At 40.1% G+C, this 25,816-nt stretch overlaps 1 protein-coding gene across 1 annotated transcript in view; it reads right to left on the reverse strand.

The window, feature by feature from the left end:
* MCM8 (minichromosome maintenance 8 homologous recombination repair factor) overlaps positions 1-25,816 on the reverse strand; it is a 47,204-nt gene that overhangs the window by 5,290 nt on the left and 16,098 nt on the right. The window contains exons 9-17 of the mRNA XM_059407913.1: positions 20,722-20,873; positions 20,289-20,484; positions 18,402-18,432; positions 17,721-17,861; positions 13,892-14,033; positions 10,194-10,389; positions 7,194-7,413; positions 6,709-6,918; positions 5,603-5,679 (exon numbers count right to left, since the gene is read on the reverse strand). Of these exons, the coding sequence (XP_059263896.1) occupies positions 5,603-5,679; positions 6,709-6,918; positions 7,194-7,413; positions 10,194-10,389; positions 13,892-14,033; positions 17,721-17,861; positions 18,402-18,432; positions 20,289-20,484; positions 20,722-20,873 (1,365 nt within the window). The remainder of the gene's footprint in view (positions 1-5,602; positions 5,680-6,708; positions 6,919-7,193; positions 7,414-10,193; positions 10,390-13,891; positions 14,034-17,720; positions 17,862-18,401; positions 18,433-20,288; positions 20,485-20,721; positions 20,874-25,816) is intronic.

Here is a 25,816-nt window from a genome sequence, read left to right on the forward strand (position 1 = left end):
GCAATAAGAAGACCTCTCTATGATCTCTCAGGGGGACCAAATTGAGAACCTCCTGGCTGGACTGAGGAAGCAAAGGTTGCCTTCATAGAAATAAAGGCTTCCTTGAGGTGGGCTCCAGCCCTGCGCCTACCAAATAAGAAAAACCCTTCAATCTCTTTATACACAAAAAAGAACTCGGGGTACCTACCCAGACTGTTGGGCCCTGGCAGAGGCCAGCTGCATATCTGTCAAAGCAACTGGACTCTGTGGCAGCAGGATAGCCACCGTGCCTCAGGGTGCTAGCAGTCACAGTCCTACTCATTAAGGAGGCAGACAAGCTCACCCCAGGGTAAGAACTTAATGTCAAGGTTCCTCATACAGTTGCGACCCTCATGAACACACAGGGACACCGCCTCCTTTCCAACTCTCGGCTAACACAATACCAAGGGCTCCTCTGCAAGAATCCAAAACAGTGAGGACATTAAACCCAGCAACCTTTTTCCCCACGGAAGAAGGGGAACCAGACGATAACTGTTACAAAGTAACTGATAAAGTCTATGCAAGCTGTCCAGGCTTATAGGATCAAGCCATAAAAAATCCAGAGCTTGTGCTGTTCAGTGATGGCAGAAGTCTCCTACAAGAAGGTGCCCAGAAAGCAGATTATGCAGTGACCACAAGCACTGAAGTCTTAGATGCTAAGGCATTACCAGCTGCACAGTCAGCCCCACAGGCGGAACTATACACCTTAGTCAGAGCCCTCACCTTCAATGAAGGCAAGTGGGTCAACATCCACACTGACTCTTGGTTCGTCTTTGCTACTGTACATATACAGGGGGCCATCTACAAGGAGAGGGGCCTTCTAACTGCCGCAGAAAAAGCTATCAAAAACAAAGAAGAGATACTAAAACTCCTCGAAGCCATCTGGCTTCCAAGAGAAGTAGCAATCCTGCACTGTAAAAGACACCTGAAAGGAGACAACTCCATAGCACGGGGAAATCACCTGGCAGATGAGGCTGCCAAGACCACAGCCAGTAAGGACATGGCTGAGGGGGCCACCTGGACTAAAAAGAGTTGGTGGAGGATGCCAGATGGGCATGTCTTCATCTCAACAGCAACAGGAAGACATCTAGTCAAAAAATATCACAAACTCACCCACCTAGAAAAAACTGCTTTAGAAGCCCTCCAAAAAGTACTACTACATCAGCCAGCACTATGTCGAGCAGCCAGTGAGCAATGCATAACATGTGCTAAAAATAATGCTCGACCTGCACCGCAGCCCCCGCCTGCCAGGTGTCCTGGGATGGAAGTAACCCCTTTCAAAGATCTAGAAATAGACTTCACAAACGTGCAGCCAAGCAGTGGATTCACTACTAGTGAATCCACTGGTAAAAGTATACATATTCTCTGGATGGGTCAAAATCTTCCCAACCAGGATGGAGTGAAGCCGGGAAGTAGCCAAAGTCCTCTTGTGGGAGATCGTGCCCCAGTTCAGCCTGCCACTAACAATCCATAGTGACAGTGGGCCCACACTGTAGCAGACATTGTACAGGTCTTAACCAAGTCTTTCAGCATCACCTGGAGACTCCACACTGCCTACCAGCCCCAAAGCTCAGGGAAAACAGCAAATGAATCACACCCTCAAGGGAACCTTAGCAAAGTTTTGTCAGGAGACTAGCCTTCCATAGCCAAATCTGCTACCCCCACTCCTACATGCCTGCTGCACACCTGGGACTCTACATTACTCCCCTTTCAAATTAGCATATGGATGGCCTCCCCCATGCCTGGGGAGTCTTCCAGGAAACTTCCATCAAATTGGAGATTAAAACAAAATGAAACAAAACAAAGCAAACCCTTCAGGCCCTGGGACCACCTTAAATAATTACAAAGGCCCTGAGAGGGCCCCAACCTCCTTAGGGTCCCAGGTACACTCCTTCCAGGCAGTGTAGATCAAAGATGAAAAAAAGGACCCCCTCAAACCACAGTGGACAGGGTCTCACATTGTTGTTCTAACCACCCTTACTACCCTTAGGGTTTCTGGTATCACCCTATGGGTCCAACACTCCAGAATGAAAAAAAGCCCATCACTCCGATGAAGAGCCACACCAGTGGAAAGTCCAGTCAAACCCTACAGATCCGCTCTGGCTTCATCTCTGACGAGACCCCACCAAATAATGAACACCTGCTTGCTGTGGTCCCTCGCTCTCATCAGCATGATATTCCTCATCCTAGGGGCTGGACTCTATACTGTTGCCCCTTCTGACTGGACTTTCCCCCAGAGACTTGCCATTATTGTTGTTTACTGAGTAATCCTAGGGTGTTTTACTGCCCTTACTTGTCCACAGGTTTTACCTGCTATCCGGCTAGCCACAATGGCTCCCTCTAACTAAGGTTGTGGACCCACAACTGAGGTCTACTCCTAAGCACATTTCACCATAGTTTTCCTGACCCCAGTCAGTCCTGGTCTTCTGCTACGTGGTGTGCTGTTCCTCCTCACTGCCATTAGCTTGCCTGACCTGGCATTGGTGGGGGCGGGGGGGACCTCTCAACTCTCGCATTACCGTTACTAGCAAATGGTTCCCTTGGTTCAGCCCCCTCATCGGCCCCCTCCTTATGCTCCTCCTCACAGTAGCATTTGGTCCTTGTATTTTTAATGCCCTTACCAGGCTTATCACACATTGCCAAGATCAGACTCCAGGTGCTCCTTACTATTGCCCATAGATAATAAAAATGATGCCCTCTAAACCAGGCATTTAAAAGGGCATCAAAGGGGGGAATGATAAAATAAATCTGTGTTCTGAGGTGGCCGACCAATCCAGCAAGGGAATCCAAGTCCCGGCCCCAGAGCCATTCCAGGTTTTCCTCTAACCCCACCTAGCCCCACAGGCCACAGCCATAAGAGTGGCACAGATATGGAAGTAAAAGTGTATAAACTACCCCCTTTGATGGAAGTAAAAGTGTATAGACTACCCCCTTTGTTTGTGCTTGGGGCTCAGACCTAGAGAGATTACTCTCCTCTGAGCCTGCCAGCATAAAGTAAACCTTCATGATCCTTCAAGGTCTCTGAATGCTGCTTGATTTTTTTGTCCAGGATCCAGTCCCCATTCTGTAACAGAACAAGAGCTTATTTTTCATAAGATACTTTTCAAAAATGCTTTATGCTATTATGTTAATTATTAACAACTTATGTTCGCCTTAATTATATTTAACCACCATATCCTATCCCATTTAGCCCAACAATCCTCTGATTCAGGGACTATTCTTATTCCCATTTTACAGATGAAGAAGGAAAGTCTAGTAAGGTAAGTTATTTGCCAAAGGTTACAGAGCCAATGAGTGGATATGAATCTGAGCTATATGGGGTCAGATGTGAAGATTTATAAATATCTGAGCCACTTTCCTGAAAGAGAAAAAACTCAATTTTCTTTCATCTTTCAAGATAGCTCTATTCTCCCATACTTCCTAGTATATTTTTTAAAAAAGACTGATTTGAGAGAGAGAGTGAGAAACAGCATGAGGGAGGAGAGGGTCAGAGGTAGAAGGAGGCTCCCTGTTGAGGCAGGAGCCCAATGCGAGACTCAGTCCCGGGACTCTGGGATCATGACCTGAGCCAAAGGCAGTCGCTTAACCAACTGAGCCACCCAAGAGTGCCCCCTTCTTAGTATATTTTTAATTTTAAAGAAAACTTATGTAAACTTTTACCCATAAACATTTAGTTTTTATAAAATAAATATAAATTTACAAGATTGCCATTATAATCAACTGTATCACAGTTTAGATATTTCTTATTTTGACTACTGCTTCCAAGTTAAAATGTAATTTTACAGGTTCAAAAACACATTAAGGGCAAACATTCAAAAACTCAAGAGAAAGAAACTCTGAAATGAGTTAATGACTGAAAAATGATTACTACAGTTAACTTTACTATCAATACAGTATATTTACTGAGGGCATACTGTGTGGTAGGTATGATTCTGGATCCTGGAAGTAAGTACAGCAGATAAAGTCTCTGCTCTTACAGAGTATAGACTAAGGTCAGAAAGTATGGAAAGTTTAATTCACAATCTAGTCTCAGTGTGTTTAACTGAGTCTTGAAATATACTATGGAAATAACAGCAGGTAATTCCAATCACTAGGAATCAGCCTATTCTCGTTATCTGAAAATTTTTATGAAAGCCAGTAAAGCATATTCAATTCACAGAAACAACCTGGTAATGTCACGTAGGTACTGTTTATAGTTAACAATGAGGTAACTTTTTTTGAAGCATAGAAGTAAACTGACAGCCTAAGGCTAATTCAGAGTTACCAGCAAGGCAGTTTTGAGAAGTAGAAACAAACATAAAGTTCTACAAGAAATGCCACAGAGTTCCTCTTGAATGGATAAGTACATGTAAACACTGTCCAAGATGAAGATTCAGACATGCAAAACCAATAACAAATTAGTAATATACCATTTTTATCAAAAAGGTTGAAAGAATAATTTATCTTAAGTGTAATGCTCAGATATGAGAACAAATCAGACCAGTGGATTTATTGTGGAGAAATACCAGATGGCTGCTTGCGGCAATGTCTGGGGTCTGAGGCCTATGGAAACTAAATAAGGGTGAAGCTTCAAAAATAGAATGTTACAGGTAAAAGAAGGTGACAAGGTAGTCTGATCCCTGATTTGCTTGATAGCCAAAAGTCTATGAAGTAGAAGCACATGACACTGTTTTGCAGAGTCAGGCCAGAAGGCCCAAAGGGTGAGAGATCATTAAATGGAAAAGGAAATGTTAGCCCCACCCACACAGATGGAGAGTTTAAGAGCAAGATGCTCAGAAAGAATGTAAACAAAGAGGCAACTTTTTGTCATTAAACAAGAAGTCCCTACTGCTTGTCCTTGTTTTTAACTGGGGGAAAAAAGTTTAGAATCCAGATTTTCTGTAAGTTTGGTTAGATTCACTGACTTAGTTTTCTAGTGAGAAAAAAGGATCTCTGTTAGGGCAATCTCTAGGTTTCTTACTGGTCTGGTCTACCAGAAGTCAGGCAGACAACCGGTATTTGTTGGGCACTCTTCTATGTCATATGCTAGCACACCGAAACTCCGGTAGCACGTTGTAGGAGACAGTCTTGTAATTCGTAGACTACCTGGTTGCTTATAAATGGCAAATGGAGAGTCTCCCAACACAATGAAGTCAACTGGAGAGGGAATGAAGCCAGCTTGGTAAAAAATTTCATCTACAAGATCCCTCAAAACCAGTACTGAATCATGTAAAAGAGAAAATGGACAGTGCAGGCACTGTGTAATACTAAACCGACGCACCAGACAAAAGATAATACATTAGGAATTGGTTGAAAGGGTTAGTAGTCATTAAGTGCTGATGATTTTACCTATTATGACGTTGCTTTTGAGCATTCTCAAAATACGTATTCTTTAATTTATTTTAGAACTATGTGAATGTATTACCCATTCAAAAAAACACATTTTTAATATAAAGATTTACACAGATATTTTAAACCAAGAAAGTATAGTTTGTTCAGAGAATCAAATGGGCTACATAAAAATAATTTAGCTTTGCCTAATTAAATATATAATTTGAGATGAAAAGATAACTGGTATTTCATTTAAAACAGCAGCTAATCTTACCTATATTTCATAACTTCAACTATATCCTCAGCATCTTCTTTGGTTGCTTCCTCTCTTAATTCCAACCTTGCTCGTGCCTTTGAAAGAAAACAAGCATTTTTACATAACAAAAGTATATTTACACTGAGCAGTTAGTATATCAAAGTTTATTTCATTTATTCATTTTGGGGACTAAAATATGAAAAGTCGGAATAAAATTATCTGAAAATTTGAGCATGAAAACAATCACTCGTTTAAAATCTGGATGAAAATCTGTTTGTATCTACTAACATATATCTTTCTAAGTGTTCATTTCAGAAAAACTGATTATGAAATACATGTGGTTTTTCCTTGCCTTTTACTTTCAGGAAATCATGCCTAACCAATCTGTTAAAACAACACAGAAGGATAATCTGATTTTAAATGCAAAAAGCCCAAACTCCAGCTAATTTTAATTGCCAGAGTTTCCTAGCATTCCGAATCTGTGAATAAATGTTACTGCTGTTAGAAAAATAGGTACTATCCTTATGGACCTGTCATGTATCAAATCAAATACTGACACATTCCATGTTTCTATATATTCAACTTAGAATCTCAGAATCCTTAATAAACCTAACCACTTGTCATACTCCAAGAGTCTAAAATGTCAATAAAAGGGGGAAAAAAGAAAAATTGCATGGGAGGTGCTAGTCTCATGCCTAGAAAGAAGTGGCTATACTTTGATTGGTTATGAAAGAGATATGACCAAACATTTTTTTAAATGGTTGTGTGGAAGTTTTGTTGCCTTTCTTTTTTTTAAGATTTTATTTATTTATTTGACAGAGAGACAGCGAGAAAGGGAACATAAGCAGGGGGAGAGGGAAGAGGAGAAGCAGGCTTCTTGCTGAACAGCAAGCCCGACACGGGGCTTGATCATGACCTGGACCAAATGCAGACACTTAATGACTGAGCCGCCCAGGCGCCCCTGACCAAACATTTTTAAGAACTTTTATACATCCATTTCTAATGTCTTTTAGTTTGAAGAATAATTGAGTTAATTATATGCAGGAAATGGAGAGAAATCACATCACTTCTTCCCCTTGTTTTTAAGTTAAAAAAAAAAAAAAAAAAAAGGCATGAACTTAAACCTCTGTTAGACGAATCAGAGATTCCAGCTGCCTAGTGGTGATGGGTGAGCTATTTAACCGCTGGCTCTGTTTCCGAAGCTCAAGGTAAAAATCCTGAAGAATCTGAGCAGCTTCTGTGGATAGCCTTGGATAGACATACTGCCGAGCATAACCAATGTACTTTCTCAATAGCTGGTGGGGAATTAGATCTATTGTTTCTCCAGGAACTACCTAAAACATGATAAAAAGGCCCAACATTACAACGATAGCAAATAAAATCTTTCTGTTAAAATAACTTGTTTAGATACATAAAAAAATTCTAAAAGACTTTCCAAATAAGACAAACACTGTAGTTCTAGCTCTGAGTCTAGCTGGCTTAGATTATTTCAATTAAAGTTTACATGAACCCTACTATTGCAATATAAAAGGTTTCAGTATGAAAGCAACATACCAAACTCTGACATTCAAATACAACCAATCTGAAGGATTAAGAAACAGAAGCTTACCTTTAATCTTTCTGATAAGGGCTTATCAGACACCACTTCAAGTACAGAAGTGTTTGAATCCTGACTGTTTATGCGAGCTATGGTGGCACTGCTAACAGTTCTCTGCTTTCCAGCCCTTATTGCAATCACATGTTCAGAGAGTAAGTGATCATGATCCTCATTTGGGGTATCTAACAGGATAAAGACCAAATCAAATCGGGACAGTAGGGCGCTCCCCATTCTAAGAGGTATAAAGAAAAGAAGAAATTGATTAGAATCAAAGCAAATAGAAAATGGTTTACTATTTAAGTTGTTTACTTGTTTACTATTCAAGTTCCATGTCAATAGAACTTTTAAAAAATGAAGTTTAGGTTGAAGAAACAAGCAATAGCTTTTGGACTCGATAACACGCACCAACTCTGAAGAGACACCAGGCCACACACCCTTCAACATGTAAACAAGCCATATATGTACCTACTTTTCATAAGTTGAGGTAAGGTCCCTTCTCAATCTCTGTTTTTTTAAAAAATTTATTTATTTGTGTGTCTGTCTGAGAGAGAGAAAGCACAAGCTACAGGCAGAGGGGGAAGCAAGCTCCCCACTGAGCAAGGAGCCCAATGTGGGGCCCAATCCCAGGACTCCAGGATGATGACCTGAGCTGATGGCAGATGCTTAACCGACTGAGCCACCCAGGTATCCCACAATCTCTGTTTTTCATATTACTACCTAATGGTGAGCTTCACAATGACTTTGAATTCTAAGATACATGGTATATCATTCACCAGAGGTTTTCTAGTTGTACTTTTGTACTTTTTCTCTCACCAAAAGAGTCTCTCAATGCATCCATGATCACTTAGAAAAAAAAGCCCACTTTTTCTTAGAAGTCATTATAATCAGGACACCTGGGTGCCATCTCGATTTCAGCTCAGGTCGTGATTTCAGGCTGTGAGATCAAGCCCCACATCAGGCTCCATGGGCATGGAACCTGCTTAATATTCTCTCTCTCCTCCCCTCACTTAAAAAAAACACCAAGCCATTATAATCATTATAATAAAAATGCTGTGTTCTGTCTAGTCATCTTGTCATCTTCCCTGATACCACCAATAGATAATCCTTCTATTTGAGACAAGAAAACTAAAATCCAGAGTGATTAAAGAATTGGCCAAGGCCCTAAAGCAGGTTTGGATACCTCTAAAAACCAGAATCCAAGTCCTTGTTCAACAGGATCTTTCTGATTTTTCCAATATAGCAGTTTTTCATTTTATCAAGAAAAACCAACAGATGGACTTTTTTGGTGGGGTGGTATAGCTTTTCCAAGTACAACTGTACATTTTGCTATGTATCATTTCTATAGTAAAGGTATGTATTATCATCAAACATTAGGCATTAGGAAATCTGTTTTTTTCCCTCTAGAATTTAAACTTCCATTTTTTTGGTCTTTTTTCCTTTTTTTAAATTAACATAGAATGTATTATTTGTTTCAGGGGTACAAGTCTATGATTCATCAATCTTACACAATACACAGTGCTCACCACAACACGTACCCTCCCCAGTGTCTATCACCATGCCACCCCATCCCCTCCCCTAACCCCCTCCCCTCCAGCAGCCCCCACTTTGTTTCCTGAGATTAAGAGTCTCTTATGGTTTGTCTGCTCTCTGGTTTCATCTTCATTTTTTCCTCTCCTCCCCTATGATCCTCTGCATTGTTTCTCAAATTCCACGTATCAGTGAGATCATATGATAGTTGTCTTTCTCTGACTGACTTATTTCACTTAGCAATAATACCCTCTAGTTCTATCCATGTCGTTGCAAATGGTAAGATTTCATTTTTGATGGCTGCATAATACTCCACTATATGTAGCTATACCACATCTTCTTTATCCATCATCTGTCAAAGCTTCCAGTTTTTCACATGAGGTATCCTTTTGTCCTTTTTCTCACTTCTGCATCATTTCAATCTATTTCCCCCTTCCTATACTTTTTGTCCAACGTACACAGAAGAAATTAGAAGAGAAAGCATATACAAACGTTGTTTTTGGAAGTGGGATCATACCCATTTATAAGAATATAATGTGTTTTTTTTTTTTTTTTTAAAGATTTTATTTATTTGAGAGACACAGAGAGAGAGCATACATGCACAAACAGGGAATGCTCAGAGGAAGAGGAAGAAGCAGGCTCTCTGCTGAGCAGGGAGCCTGACATGGGGCTCCATCCCAGGACCCTGGCATGACCTGAGCTGAAGACATGCTTAACTGACTGAGCCCCCCAGGTGTCCCTATAATGTGTTCTTTTAACAGTAAAGCACAGAGCTATCAGCACATACAGAGCTACTTCCGTTTTTGTAAATGTTACTTTCCACCATACAGCCTTGCCATAGTTTAACCACTTCCTTTTCAAAGGGCATTTTAAGTTGTTTCCGATTTTTGGTTGTGATAATGCCATCATACCCCACCTGTAAATATATCTCTGTACACTTGCATGGCTATTTCTGTGAGTATTTTTCCTAAAAGTAGAACTGACTAAAACAAAGAGAATGTACATTTAAAATACTGATAAACGGGGTACCTAGGTGGCTCATTTGGTTAAGTGTCCAACTCTTGATTTTTGGCTCAGGTCATGATCTCAGGGTTGTGAAATCAAGCCCTTGGTCAGGCTCTGCGCTGGGCATGGAGCCTGCTTGAGCTCTCTCTCCTCCTCCCTCTGCACCCCCTACCACTTGCTCATGCTTGCTCTCTCAAGAGAAATAGTGATAAACATGCCAGTTGTCCTTCCGTATGCTAACTTGAATATGTGAGAACCCATTTCTCCAATCCTTTGTCAATGATTATAAATATTTGAAATGTCTGACAATCTAAGAGCTATCAATGGTATTTCATTGTTTTAATTTGTGGTCCTCAAACAGTACATTTACTGGAAGGTTCCATTTCTGTGAACGATTATGTCTTCTGTTATCTTTTTCTTATTGATTTATAAGGATTCACTATATTAAAGATATAAATATAAATATCTGAAGAGACTTACTTTAAATTCTCAGAAACTGTTCGGGCTTTATTGTAGTGTCCTCCAACTGGATTTGCAGCAGCAATGATGGATGTTCTTGCAGGGAGGCTACAAACCATGCCAGCCTTAGCAAGACTAATACTTTGCTGTTCCATAGCTTCTAACAAGGCTTGATGTTGATTCCCCATCTTATCAAATTCATCTATCCCACAAATACCTATAATCACAGTAAAATAATACAGACAAAAGCTTTCTTTGGTCAAGCTCCAAATCTTACAGGATGGAAACTGTTTCATAATAAAGTACTGAATTGTTTCCAGCAGTTAAAATTATGAACTGTCAAGGGTGCCTGGGTGGCTCAGTCATTAAGTAACTGCCTTCAGTTCATATCATGATCCCAGGGTCCTGAGATCCAGCCCTGCATCAGGCTCCCTGTTCCGTGGGAAGTCTGCTTCTCCCACTCCCACTGCTTGTGTTCCCTCTCTGGCTGTTTCTCTCTGTCATATAAATAAATAAATAAATAAATAAATAAATAAAATCTTTTAAAAAAAATTATGAACTGTCATACACTTAAGAATTTGTGCCTGTTTTACAGCAAACAAAGCACTCCTCTTAACTAACTTTTATTCAGTATTTTCTCATTCAGCATTTTCCATAGGCAAGTGTTGTGAGGGCTATAAAAATGAAGATATGAGAGTGACCCTCAAAAAGTTCAAAAACTCCAAAGAACAAATAATCCAATCAAGAAATGGGCAGAGGACATGAACAGACATTTCTGCAAAGAAGACATCCAGATGGCCAACAGACACATGAAAAAGTGCTCCATATCACTCGGCATCAGGGAAATACAAATCAAAACCACAATGAGATATCACCTCACACCAGTCAGAATGGCTAAAATTAACAAGTCAGGAAATGACAGATGCTGGCAAGGATGCGGAGAAAGGGGAACCCTCCTACACTGTTGGTGGGAATGCAAGCTGGTGCAGCCACTCTGGAAAACAGCATGGAGGTTCCTCAAAATGTTGAAAATAAAACTACCCTACGACCCAGCAATAGCACTTCTGGGTATTTACCCTAAAGATACAAACATAGTGATCCGAAGGGGCACGTGCACCCGAATGTTTATAGCAGCAATGTCCACAATAGCCAAACTATGGAAAAAACCTAGATGTCCATCAACAGATGAATGGATCAAGAAGATGTGGTATATATACACAATGGAATACTATGCAGCATCAAAAGAAATGAAATCTTGCCATTTGCGACAACGTGGATGGAATTAGAGTGTATCATGCTTAGCGAAATAAGTCAAGCGGAGAAAGACAACTATCATATGATCTCCCTGATATGAGGAAGTGGTGATGCAACATGGGGGCTTAAGTGGGTAGGAGAAGAATCAATGAAACAAGATGGGATTGGGAGGGAGACAAACCATAAGTGACTCTTAATCTCACAAAACAAACCGAGGGTTGCTGGGGGGAGGGGGGTTGGGAGAAGGGGGTGGGATTATGGATATTGGGGAGGTATGTGCTTTGGTGAGTGCTGTGAAGTGTGTAAACCGGGCGATTCACAGACCTGTACCCCTGGGGATAAAAATATATTATATGTTTATAAAAAATAAAAAAAAAAGCTCAAAGACTTACATTCAAACAGGTGAGATAAGATACAGTTATATTCAAAAGACAGTATTATTTCAAGAACTGCAAGACATAGGCATAATTATGTAAGATCAGTTTTCTGGGTAAGGAGAGGACATTTGAGCAAAAACTTCAAGGTAGAAAGGGACCAGGCCTTGCAGATCCATCTGGGGTAAAGAAAGCATGAATACAAAGGCCTAAAGTAGGAATGTGATATCCCTGGAGTGCTGGTTGTGTTCCAGGCATAGCCAGAAGACTATGTAGCTGGAGAATAAGAGGGGAGAAGCAGATGATGAGGCAAAAGAGGTGATTTGAAGGCCAGAATGTGAATAGCCCTGGACCACTGTCAAGCCTTGAGCTTTCACTCTGAGTGAGACAGGAAGCCACTGGAAGGTTCTGAGCAGAAGAATAAACTTGATCTTTTTTTTTTTTAAGATTTTATTTATTTGACAGACAAAGATCATAAGTAGGCAGAAAGGCAGGCAGAGAGAGAGGAAGGGAAGCAGGCTCCCTGCCGAGCAGAGAGCCTGATCCGGGTCTCAATCCCAGGACCGTGTAATCATGACCTGAGCCGAAGGCAGAGGTTTTAACCCACTAAGCCACCCAGGCGCCCCTTGATCTGAGTTTTAATGGGATAGCTCTGCCTTGTTAAGAGCAACAGGAAGGGCAAGGGTGGTCACAGGCACTATAAGATTGCACTACTAATTCATGTAAGAGATGACAGCAGCCATGGAGACGAGGCTGGATAGTGGACATATACAGAAGATAGAGCCCACAGTATTTGTTGATAGACTGGATATGGGGTATGAGCAAAAATCAAGGATGAATGCACATTTTCTGATTTGAGCAAACAGAAGGATGGAATTATCACTGACTGAGATGAGAAAGCCTGTAAGAAGAATTAATTTGAAGGGGAACATTAGGATTTCAGCTTAAGACACGTTAAGTTTGAAGAAGAGATATAAATTTGGAAATTTTCAGCAAATAGCTAGGCAAAGCCATGAGACTAGATAAGATCAAGAAGGTAAACAGACTAAGAAAATAAAGGCACAAGAAAGGCATCTGGAGGTGCCAACCAGTTAAGGCTGGGGAGATAAAAAACAAGACTGAGAAGGAACAGTCAATGAAATGAGAAGAAAACCAGAAGAGTATAATGTCCTGGAAACCAAGGAGGTAAAGTATCAATGTGGGGGGGGGGGGGGGGCAGGCAGGTGTGGGTGCTGAGAGGATTCAGAAATGTGGAGGTCATTGACAAGCAAAGGAATGAAAGACCTTGACTGGAATCTGCGCACTGCCTGACACATGCAAGGGAACATGCTTTTCAGTAGGGTTAGAGCATCACCAAGAGAAACTTGGGTAACAAAGCTCAATTCTTATTGAGCCCTCTAAGTGGATTTCTTATAAACTAGCAGTCATATCCTGAAAAACATCCAATGAAATGGGCTAAAAATATAGCAAAACCTCTAATTATAAAGTAATAGCTCTAAATTCTTATTTTAAGTCTTGTCTGTGAGTAAAAGGGTAACATTCACCTTATCCTTGAACTATCATAATCCAGATGATATGCTGGGCTAAGTAATAGTCAGGCACTCAGCAAATATTGACTATGCACCTATGTATTGGGCAATGTGAATATGGCAGTTAATAGGATGACGAAATCCCCCCGCTTAATGTAAAGTTTTAAAACAGGCTTTAAATAAATGATCACAAATGTGATGGTTGTTATGAAATGGGAAGTACAAGGAGCAATATATAATTGTGTCTGTTGCAGGATTCTGAAAATGAATGACAATAAGTACCAGTTTCAATTCTGCAGTATAAACTGTATTTCCAGTTATTCTTTTCTGGTACTCATTCTCAACTCACTGGTTGATACAGTGCTATCCAAATGCCTCTTGAACAGAATGTAAAGAAATTAACTGGAAAGAGAAAGTCTTAAAAAAACAGCCCAAAGCTCCAGAACTACTAATTACTTAGATCTGGAATAATGCCTTTAAAACCCTTGGCTCAATTTAAAAATAGAAGCTGTAATATTAGGGAAATTAAATGTTGTCAACAGTGGAGAGTTTGGTCTCTTACCTTGATCGCCAAGTACAAGGGCACCAGCTTCCAAAGCAAAATCTCCAGAGGAACCATCTTTTGAAAGAGTTACAGTCAAGCCAGAGGTGGTTGTGGTATTACCACAAACATACACACCACGGGGAGCAACGTTGCATACTGCCTAGGGAAACAGAAGGTTTAAAAGAATCAGCCAGGGCTGTCTGGGTGGTGCAGTTGAACATTGGACTCTTGATTTTGGTTCAGGTCCTGATCTCAGGATTGTGAGATCAAGCCCTGCATTGGGCTGCACACTGGGCATGGCATCTGCTTGGGATTCTCTCTCTGTCTCCCTATGGCCCTCACCCACCGTGTGCTCTTTAATAAATAAATCCTTAAAAAAAATTAGAAAAAGAGTGTTGACTACTATGGTGAGTCCTGTGAATTGTGTAAGACTGACGATTCACAGACCTGTACCCCTGAAGCAAATAATACATTACATGTTAATAAAAAAGTGAAATAAAATAAAAATTAAAAAAAATCTAAGTGTTGACTAATCTGGGTCTGTTTAACTTAGTGCATCATGTGTTCTTTCAGTATGAAGATTCATGTCTTCTTTCCCTCCACCCTTATGAAGGAAATATTATTGAATTATAGTTGTAAATATTAATTCTACTTTATTATTTTGATTGTCTTCTCTAATGTATCCAGAAGTATGTACGTGGATGTTTGGTGTCTGATTTTTATATTATTTCCTCCTCAATTGTTTTAATCTGTTTTTCTTAACTTTTCTTATTTTCATCCCCTATGTCCTATATGATATGTTTGATCCTACCTATTCTTCTTTGTTGTTTTAGGTTGCATTCTCTGGGACACAGACTCTGAGACAGAGAATTGTGTGCATGAGGTTTCTTAGCGATTACCCTTGGGATCAACACTTATGATGATGTGAAGGAAGGAGGATTGGATAGAAGGAGATGCTGAGCTGTAATTAGTGGTGTGCTGCTAACTTTTTAATAACCAATTCTCAGAGGAAGAAAAAGCTCTGATTTGTAACATTTTCCAGCATATAAGTACTTCCATCATGGCCAATTTTAAGCTAGAAACATGACATCACTGAACATGGATCTGGAAAGAAATGCATACATAGTAACACCCATTCAAAAACAACAGATGTTACCTCAAGGGCATAGATAATAATAAATGTAGTAAAATAATTAGGAAGTGAAAAAAAAAATTAGAAAAAGAATCAGACAAAGTAAAAGGGAAAAACAGCTAATAGTGACTGCTCACAAATGTCAGTTATATGCCAAGTACTCTTCTAACAGCTTTACTGTATAATCTTTACTACCACAGTTAATAGCAAGGTATTATTACATCCCCATCTTGTGACAGAAAACCAAGGCCTGCAGAGAGTAACTCACACTGCTATGAAGGTGTAAACCCAGGCAGCCTGCCTCTGATGTCTGTGGTCATATGAACACACACAGTTTCATTTTATGCTTCATTTTCAAGTTCAAATAGAAAATACATGAGAGCCAATTTTAATTTCAAAGGTTTCAATGCTTCTTTGTATAGCAGGTAATAAAATAGCTCAATAATGCTGACCTTGTGAGTAAACAAGCTATGGCAGGTCAGAAAAGTGGTTAAATAGCATAAGAACTAAAAGCCTGGACGTCCAAAGTCAGGAAGACTGTTTAAATCTTGGCTTTACTGTATACTGACTATGCTGCTCTCAGATCTCTCTGAGCCTCAGTTTATGTTTTATCACCTACATCCCTGAGGAGTAAAAGTAAGATCATGTATGTAAGGCACTTAATCTGGTACCTGACACACATATCCAATGAAAGGCAGTAAACAATTCGTAACTGTTAATGTTAACCTAATTTTTAAACACTCTGGTTTAGCAGGGCTAGAACACTTACATACAACACACTCCACTGTCTACAACATTTAATTTCTATTAATATTACAGTTTCTATTTTTAAATTAAACTAAATGGCATTATCCCAGGTTTTAAAAAACATGAAAAAACTGCCAGTGTCATTCCTTGGTATTAAATTTTTTTCAGTACCATTAAAATCTATTTTGAAACCATCATCTGCCAAGAACTATTTCTTAAATTAAAAAGGAGTATGAGAGGGGTATTTGGGTGGCTCAGTTGGTTGGGCTTCCGACTCTTGATTTTGGCTTGGGTCAAGATGCAGGATTGAGCTACATGTCAGGCTCTGCACTTGGACAGGAGTCTGCTTGGGATTCTCTCTTTCCCTCTGCCCGTCCCTGCTGTGCTAGCAGGTGCATTAGTTTGCTCTCCTCTCTCAAAAATTTTTTTTTAAGTCTCACTTATGTATTTGAGGGAGTGAGCAAGAGAGAGCATAAGCAGGGGAAGGGGCAGAGGGAGAAAAAGCAGCACACTTGCTGCTGAGCAGAGAGCCTGATGCGGGGTTTGATCCTTGGACCCTGAGATCATGACCAGAGCCAAAGACAGACACTTAAGTGACTGAGCCAGCCACCCCTAAATAAGTAAATTTTTTTTTTTTTAAAGATCTTATTTATTTGACAGAGAGAGTGAGAGAGAGCACAAGCAGGCAGAGCAGCAGAGAGAGAGGAAGAAACAGACTCTCCACTGAGCAGGTAGCCCGATGCAGGGCTCGATCCCAGAACCCTGGGATCAAGACTCAAGCTGAAGGACAGTGGGCTTATAAATGCAGTGGTGAAGTCAGAGCTGTTCTCAATACTGGCTGCCCAGTGCAATCACCTGTGGAAGATTATACACACACAGATATACTAGAACCCTAATCCAGAGGTTCTTAATTTAGTTGGACTAGGGCATGCCCCAGGATTTTCAGAGTTCCAAAGATGATTCTGATATGCAGTCAGAGTTCCCCTGAACAAAGATTCAGTAGCCACAGGACTACTTACAAAGAGATCCCTAGTCTGGTCACATTTTCCTTCCTTCCTTCTTTTTTTTTTTTTTTAAAAGATTTTATTTATTTATTTGACAGACACACAGCGAGAGAGGGAACACAGCAGAGGGAATGGGAGAAGGAGAAGCAAGCTCCCCATAGAACAGGGAGCCTGATGCAGGGCTCAATCCCAGGACCCTGGGATCATGACCCGAGCTGAAGGCAGACGCCTAATGACTGAGCCACCCAGGTGCCCCTCTGGTCACATTTTTCTACACTGGGGCTGGTCAGAAGGAATGGGACACATGGGTATTCTCAGAAAGGACATTATGACTGGCTTACCAGGTGTCATTCCCAGGCAACCACAAGAAATCCAATAAGCAGAACCTACTAGGGCCATCATAAGCCCTGGTGGGAGACTGCTAAGCTCTGACTGGCAGAGGCAGAACATTCTTGGGCACCAACAAGAAGTTGGTCACAGAAGTTGCCTTACTTAAAACTCACAGAGAAGCAGTGGAGATGTACACAGATCTCTTATCTTTATCAGACGGTTCCTAAAGCTCAATACAGTGTTTATGTAGTTTTGTGAAGAAAGAAGGCATGACCCTGCTTCCCTGCTCTTTACTTTCTGAAACTATTCTGTTCATAGGTGAAGCTGCAACAAAATAGACTAGCAAAGCTGATACCAAAAAAAAGGAATTAGAGAAATGGTTAACACTTCACAATAGCTGACATCTCAACAGACCACCATGTGTACACAGCCTGTATGACAGAAAGCGGACTCTATTTGAAAGGACAGCCAGAGAGAAGTGACACATTACCCACACAAACCCCAATTCACTTTTACCACCAGACTAACTCTATCCTCTGGAACACAGATATTAGAAGCTTTGAGAAAATCCACTTATTAATCAGTCATACATTTCATAAGGAATATATCAAATATTAGATGACTGATTTCCTACCTGTAGCATCTGACTCTTTCCCAAGCCTGGATCTCCAACAACAAGGACATGTGGATCCCCTCGAATCGGAATTCTGTTTTTGTCATCTGCATATTTTTGGCTTCCTCCGAAAAGTGCTAATGCCAAGCCTGCTTTAACAAGCTCAAGTGTGAAAGGGGGGTGTGGGAGGGGGGGAGGAGAAAAACCTCAAAACTGAGAAAGACACAAAGATGAACAGCAAAAAAGGGATGCTTCTCCTTCCATATTTACATTTACTTGAGAATTTTTTAAAAAACATGATTGAACTTTACTTTTTTCCCTAAAGAAATTAACTTACAATAAAAACTTCTATAAGGTAAATGATTAGAAAGCAAGAACTAGTAAGCACATAAAACCAAAGAAGTACCTTTAAAAGGCAGTGAGTAAAGACCTACCTTGCAAGGCATGAATCTACTCCACAAAACTGGGAAATACTTGCTAGCTTCTGCTTTAACACTTAGTGCCCCAAGTCACTTTAAAGGTACCTCATTCCTATTAGCTCAAATTAGTAAGAAGCTTGTTCATACAATGAAGCTGTAGTTTGCTTTTCATATCATCCGCTTATCAAGAGCAATGACATATTGAAATACAAATAAATGGCTTATAAAAATTAACTCTTTTTTGCCAACTTTATATATTTTTGGGTAAAGATGAAATACTTACTTCATGACCAAAAATGACAGGGCAAAGTGAGCTGAAAAACAGAATACGACTTATAAATTCTTATTTATGCTTCATCAATCCATTAGAAGATCTGCTTTATAACTTGCTTCACTTGCTTTTATTTAGCATCAAAAAAGGGAAAAGGCAAACATAAAATTTAAATCCCTCAAACAACTCAAGACATTTTACTCTGACAGCTTCTCGAAATTCTGGTTAATTCATAAAGGGAAGAATGCTTTAAAAATTGTGGCTGTGTAAGGGAGACAATACTTGTAAAGCATTTTACTTTTTCGAAAGAGTGAGCAACAGCAGGGGAAGGGAGGGACAGAGAAAATCTCAAGCAGGTTCCACACCAAACATGGGCTCAATCTCAGGACACTGAGATTATGACCTGAGCCCAAATCAAGAGTCAGATGCTTAACCATTAGGCTACGCAGGTGCCCCTGTGCAAAGCATTTAAAAGTTCTACTGTGGATCTATCACCAGCCTTTAAAAGACCTCATAATCACAGTCTTCTACTTTAGGCACCATACATGGATTACCACCCCTTCTCACTCTCCCATTCCCTTACCAGTATTCCTGGGGATTACCTCCCAAATAAATGCTTACCCAAATTGTTGCTTCTGAAGAAACCTAAACTAAAACAACCTTCCACTGTCTTCTCCATTCTCCTTTCATGGTCCTCCACTTGTTAATCTAGCAAAGGTGGACAAACTTTTTCTTAAAAGGCCAGAACGATATCTTTTCAGTTTTACTGTCTGGGTCACAGCTACTTAACTTGTACGAAAGTAGTTACACATCGATGAATGGATGGCACTGTGTTCAAATAAAATTTTATTTATAAAACCAGGCAGCCTGCCTAATTTGCCATGCCCTCCAAGATTAACAAATGGACAACCATGAAAATTCTAGTTTTAATGCTGAAATCCCAAATATAGAATTAAAGGGTAAAAACAACCTGTGGGAAAATCTTTCTAGTATGGCAGAAGGATCACTGCAAAGGTCTTTCTTATTCAAAATGGGTAAGAGGGACCAATCAAAGAGGTGTTTTGATCTTCAGCCAGGTGGATCCTCCCCACCTGGCTCCTCTCCCTCACCACAATGTCCATGCTCCACAGATCACACCCTTACTCTAGCTCAGAGCACCCCTTCTCCCAGGGTATGTATGGATGGCTGTCTATTCAGAGAAGTCTCTGAGGGTTTAAGGACAAAGACCCCCTGAGGAACTCTATACTTTTCTCAGCTGACTAACTTATTAAAGAAAGAAACGGTCAAATTCTCTTAGTGTCCTAAGCCCAAGTAAGGAAAACACAACGGGGTTATGTGTTCTAACACAACGCATTTCAAAACCTGTTCTTTACTAATGTTAGGTACATCTGTTTTTCAGTCTCTCTTGTTTTCCTATTTCTTCAAAATCATCCAAAAAATTGTTTAAAAGCTTTTAAAGTAACAGCATGCTGTGTTAACTGTGTTAAGTATGTTATAAAATCTCATGTAATCCTTGGAACAACCTGAGGCAGGAATTATTTCTATTTTAAGATGAGAAAAATGAAGGAGGTAATAAGTAACATGTTTCCAACCACACTGGAAGTAAGTGCTTGAAGTGGGATTTTAATTTAGATTTAACTAAAATTAAAAAAAGAAAAAAAAAGCTCTTAACCACTAAAGCAAAGGTTGCCTCAATTTGCATCTTTTTATAAAAGAATATTACGAATATTTACTGAATATAAGTGACTTCTTATGGGCCATAAAAAAAATGGGCAGTGGGCTGGCTTTGACCTATGAACTGAAATTTGCAACCATTTTGACTAGTTTTTTTTACTTGTAGCCAAGAGCACCCCTATGGGGTACATAACATAACAAAACCTCAGATAATCTCATACATACTTGACAATGAGTTTAAACAGGTTTGCTTCAGCTTGAATCTCTTGGATGGCATAAAGGTCTTTAAGTGAGAACTCCATCAACACTCCATGCTTACACCCATCCTCAGAAGTCTTTGTTTTCTGTCCTTTGCTATTACTAACAGAATTTGCTTCAATGTACAACAGGAACATGCATTTGTCATTCTTATTTCGAGAACCTGTAAATTTCAAAGTATGAAATACAATAATTGGTATTTTCATTTTCTCTACAAAGAAACAGAATGAAAAAAAAAAGGTACACTAAGCTACAAATAAACCTTTATTTTAAAGGAAAAGTTTCACCCATGTAAGAAATAAGGAATTCCTTGTATTAGTGGAGATTCAAAGGTATCTTCAAAAAAGATGCTGGCAAATTTTTAAGAAACAATCAAAATGAGAAAAGATTTATATAATACCTTCTTCAGCATTTGAGACTTTGACAACTCCAGTAATGGTCACTGTGTCTCCTGGGACACAGCTATCCACAAGATCGTGAACAAGTTCACACTCTATTGTTCGTGGAATCCGACCTGCTTCTCGCTGATCATCAGACATCAGCTCCTGGATTCTAAAAATTTAAACAATTTTCAATGAGTATAGATACTGACTTTAATTTTTTCAACATGTCATCTATTCACACCCACAAGGTACCAAGCTAGATAAAGAGCAGATTAGTTGGGGGGGGCGGGGAAGCTCAACGGTGTATCTAATATTACTTCAGCAGTTTCCTATTAAGGATGGCAGGATAAGCATATACACTTGTCTACCCTCTCTCCAAAATGTCCACCAAAATGGCAGTTACTACATAGGTAAAGAGAAGTTTTAGGGTGTGCAGAGGTGTTACCAATAAACAAGACCTCCTGACATTTTAGAACACAGCAAGTGGGAAAGTATAGATAAGTAAAACAAAGTCCAAAATACACACAGGAAAAAGTTACAAGGATCTAAGAGAAGTGGGAGCCTCTAGGTTGGAGTTGGCAGGAATGGAGAGTAGGGAATTCTTGTTTCTTACATAGGTGAAACATCCTTTCAGTGGCTGGCTAAAAGGAAATAGGATAATTAACTGAAAGACAAGTAACAGAATAGCTGTTCAGAATTCTTTGGTAGGTGGGTAGGTAAGCAAAGAATGAGAGCATTCCAGCAAACCAGGCTTTCCTGTTTAACAAAACCCAGAGCACTGTTCTAGAGTAATGGATTCATCTATTGTGAGGGGAGTAACAGCATCTAATGAGGGCATCACAGCTCCAGAACAAAGCCTCCTCATTCTGGCATCTGAGAAACCCAACTCTGATTCAAAAACATATTCACGGAGTAAAATTTGATAGTCAAAACTCCTAACTTCTTACCAGGAGGCATGCCTCATGAGGAAAAACTCCTACTTATAATATAGCAAAAGAAATCTAGCCTACTTAACCCCCAAAATTTCTCATTGCTCATCAGACATTTCAGGATGAAAGGGCAATAATTCAGGGAAAAGAAGAACATTAGAAACAAACGAAAAGCTGCCTAAGAGTTTCTGAGAAAATCTACCATTATAAAACAATAAGTGGCTATAAAAAGGGAACTATGAGAAAACAAGTGTGAGATCAGGAAAATTAAAAATATGTATATTGGGTTCCTGGGTGGCTCAATGGATTAAAGCCTCTGCCTTCGGCTCAGGTCATGGTCCCAGGGTCCTGGGATCGAGCCCCACATCGGGCTCTCTGCTTAGCGGGAGCCTGCTTCCTCCTCTCTCTGACTGCCTCTCTGCCTTCTTGTGATCTGTGTGTGTCAAATAAATAAACAAAATCTTTTAAAAATATTTGTATATAAAAATCAAATATTTATAGGAAACAAACAAAAAAGCCAAAGAAATCTAGAAAATGGCACAGAGAAAGCAAAGGGTGAAAAAAGTTTAAAAGACAGATGAAAAGTCCAATCAATATATCTGATAGGAAGCTCAAAGACAGAAAACAGATGTTCTAGAGCCCAAGACAACTCCAGAAGAACTGATCACTGTCCAGCAGGATGAAGACTCTCATTACTTCAGAACACCACAGACAGAAATCTGATTTCAAAAGGTGGGAAAAGCGCTAAACAACACAGTCCAAATATGAAGCACACCAAAATAAGGAAGAATGCAAGAGAGTAGAAAGAGAACTTCCTTTGATTTTGACACATGGATCATTTATTTTAAGGGAAAAAACAAAACAACACAATAACATATATTACATTTCCTTTTCTTGGCATTTGACCGCCTTCCTTGTTTCTTTGTTAAACAAAGATGATCATAAAAATATAAATGCTCTTCTTTTTGTTAGATATGACCTATAGATTAAACAAGGAAGACAGTTATGATTGGAATAGAGAAGTAAACCTTGACAATGTAAAATTAACATCATGCTGAAAGAAGTCTAGCAGTAGAAGGGGGAGTAGTAAAGGCACGTGCATTACCTCTAATATCCTTGGTTCAGAGAGTGAGTGAGTAAAGAGAGGGAAGCCATGAAAAGATGTCACCTAAAGTTATGTATAACACAATAAGCAGTTGTGGGAACTGTGGTCTACTACACTGATTTTTGAAAAATATTTACAGGCATTACCTTAAAACTTTTTTTTTTTTTTTTGCCACACTCACATTCCAATTTAATTATATAGCAATTATATAGCATGAGGTCAGGGGCTTAGGGCCTCTCATCCACCTTTTCACCAACTGAATTAGCATCTCCCCCAGCAAGTGCCGCTTGGCCCCTAACCCCTGGGGATGGCCACCTGGAGTCCATCTGCTGAAACCAGTGGCACATGTATTTTCTCATTCCACAGAGCCATCCTGATGGCTTCCACAGGACTTCATAAAATCTTCTGGGTCAATGGATTTTTGTTGGCATATGATGGGAACCAACGCTTTAAACCAACCATGGCTTTGAAAGCCCAATAGTTACCAGTCCGGCATTTGTGATCTGTTCCCAACCCCCCCTTTTTTTTTTAAATTTTAATTCCAGAATAACATACATTGTCATATTAGTTTCAGGTGTACAACATAGTGATGCAACCATTCCATACGTGACTCAGTGCTCATCTCGATGAGCCCTATTTTCACCCATCCCATTCACCTCCACTCTGGTAACCATCTGTTTGTTCCCTATAGTTAGGACTTTTTTTTGGTTTGTCTCTTTTTCTCTTTGATCATTCGTTTTGTTTCTTAAATTCCACATATGAGTGAAATCATATGGTATTTGTCTTTCCCTGACTGACTTATTTCACTTAGCATTATACTCTCTCAATCCTCCATGTTATTGCAAAAATCACATTCATTTTTATGGCTGAGTAACATTCCATTATATTTATACACACACACAGACACCACATCTTTATCCATTCATCTATCAATGGACACAGGCCACTACCAATTATTTTTAATTCTCTAACTTACTTCACAATGGCAGTGAGCTGAATTATAACTCCCAAAAGATATGTCTGGAAAGTTTCTGTTCAACAATCAACTGATAGCCTTATGAGGTTTCCCTCTGTATGTAAATGTTTTCGTTCTTTTCTCTCACAGCTTTTAAAACTCTCTTTATCACTTCTTTTTTTTTTTTTTTTAACCATTTTAACTACTGTGTGTCTTGGACCTCCTTAATTTGATTTTTTTTAGTTCATTCTGTGCTTCCTATTTCTTTCCTTCCCCAGATTTGGTAAGTTTTGGGTTCCTATTTCTTCAAGTAATTTTCTGACCCCTTTATCTCTCTTCTTCTTCTGGGATCCCTATAGTAAATGTTACTATGCTTGATGGTGTAACTGAATTCCGTAAGTCTATTCTCATTTTTTATTATTTTTCCTCTCTACTGTTCAGCATGCTTTTCATTACTGTCCTCCGACCTGTTCTGCTAGTCTACTATTTATTCCCACTAGTGTATTTTTAATTTCAGTTATTGAGTTTTTCATCTCTGATTTAGTCTTTTCTATGTTTTCTCTTTGCTGAGGGTCTCACTGAGATCCTCCACCCTTTTCTCTAGTACAAGTATCTTTATGACCATTACTTTAAACTCTCTATCAGGCATATTTATCTCCATTTCATTTAGGTCTCTTGCTGTGATTTTCTCCTGTTTTTTCACTTGGGACATAGTCCTCTGCTTCCTTATTTTGACTGACTCTGCTTCTGTGTTAGAAAAATCAGCTATGTCTCCCACTCTTGAAAGTAGTGGCTTTACGAAGAAGGGGTCCTATAATGCCCTGCAGTGCAATGGCTCCTGTTCTTAAGAACATGGCCCTTCAGGGGTATCTCCTGTGTGTGTTCCATGTGCCCTATTATGGCTGAGACACATTTTATCTTCAGTCCAGCAGTCTATAATGGTTCTCTTTGCCTCTTGTGGGCAGGGTTTGGTCCCTGTGTTGTTAGTGGGCCAGCCTGGGCCACCCCAGGCTTGAGTTGACTGAGGCCAGGTGTTTGCCAGAGCTGCAGGAACACCAAACTGCAGGGTGCTCTCCCTGTATTATCCCCTGAGAAGCTTCTCTTGGTGGGCAGGGCCTACAGTCAGACCAGATGTCTGTTCCAGCCCACTGCTGGGGACACAGCTGGATTGGTATGAATGGTTATCTTCCCCTCTCCCCGGGGTAGGAGTCACTTTGGAGTGCTACTGGCTCTTGTCAGGGCTGCTTGCTCACTGCCACACTGTGGTGCCACTCTGGATGCTCTCCTGCAGGCGAGTGCAGGGAGTTATGTGCACAGTGCCAGCAAGGTCCACACCAGCTGGCTGCACGAGGGGAGCTGTAGTCACTGGGAAAACTCCTACTCTACTTGGAGGGGCTGAGTCCACATAAAAGTATAGGGGTGGAGTGTGCCATTAGCAAGCTAGGTGGAAGGTGGAGAGTACTGCACTGTCCTGGTTCCCATAGGTGTCTCTGTATCTAGGCTGGGGATCGGGGAGGGGAGACAGCACCCACCAGCTCTTTTGTTCTTCGATAAGTCTCCCAAATGCGCCTGCCCCTCCAGTACATGCTCGGAGATTAGTAAACAAATCTCCCTCCTGTATAACAAGGAACTTTTTTTTGAAGCTCCTTTTCGTCTATGTTTTTTTTCAATAATTTAAAAAAATTTTTATTTTTTTAAATTAACATATAATGTATTATTAGCCCCAGGGATAACCAGGAATTTTTTAAACTGCTACTTCTATGCTGCATCTTAGCAGGGCTGTTTGTTGTGCTGTCTGTTTAAAGGCAGGGATTCCGCTTCCTCTCACCATACAGCTCTCTCAGAGCTGAGCCACTGATTTTTCAAGTTCAGGTGTTAAGCCCAGCTGATTGTAAGAACTCACAAAATGAAGCCCCTCTGGTTTTCAAAACCAAAGGTTATGGGTGTTTGCCTTCCCCATGCAATTTCCCTGTGCCTGGATGCCTGCTGTGGAGGTCTGCTTCTCTCCCCTCCCTACAACTGCTGCTGAGTCTCTCCCCCACAGGAGAGAGACTCCTGACCATCTCTTCACTCTTTCTACCCTCTTGTGTGCTCTTCTCTATATTTAGCTGTGGAGAGTCTCT

This window comes from Mustela nigripes, chromosome 7 (genome assembly GCF_022355385.1).
Source record: "Mustela nigripes isolate SB6536 chromosome 7, MUSNIG.SB6536, whole genome shotgun sequence".
Lineage (NCBI taxonomy): Eukaryota > Metazoa > Chordata > Mammalia > Carnivora > Mustelidae > Mustela > Mustela nigripes.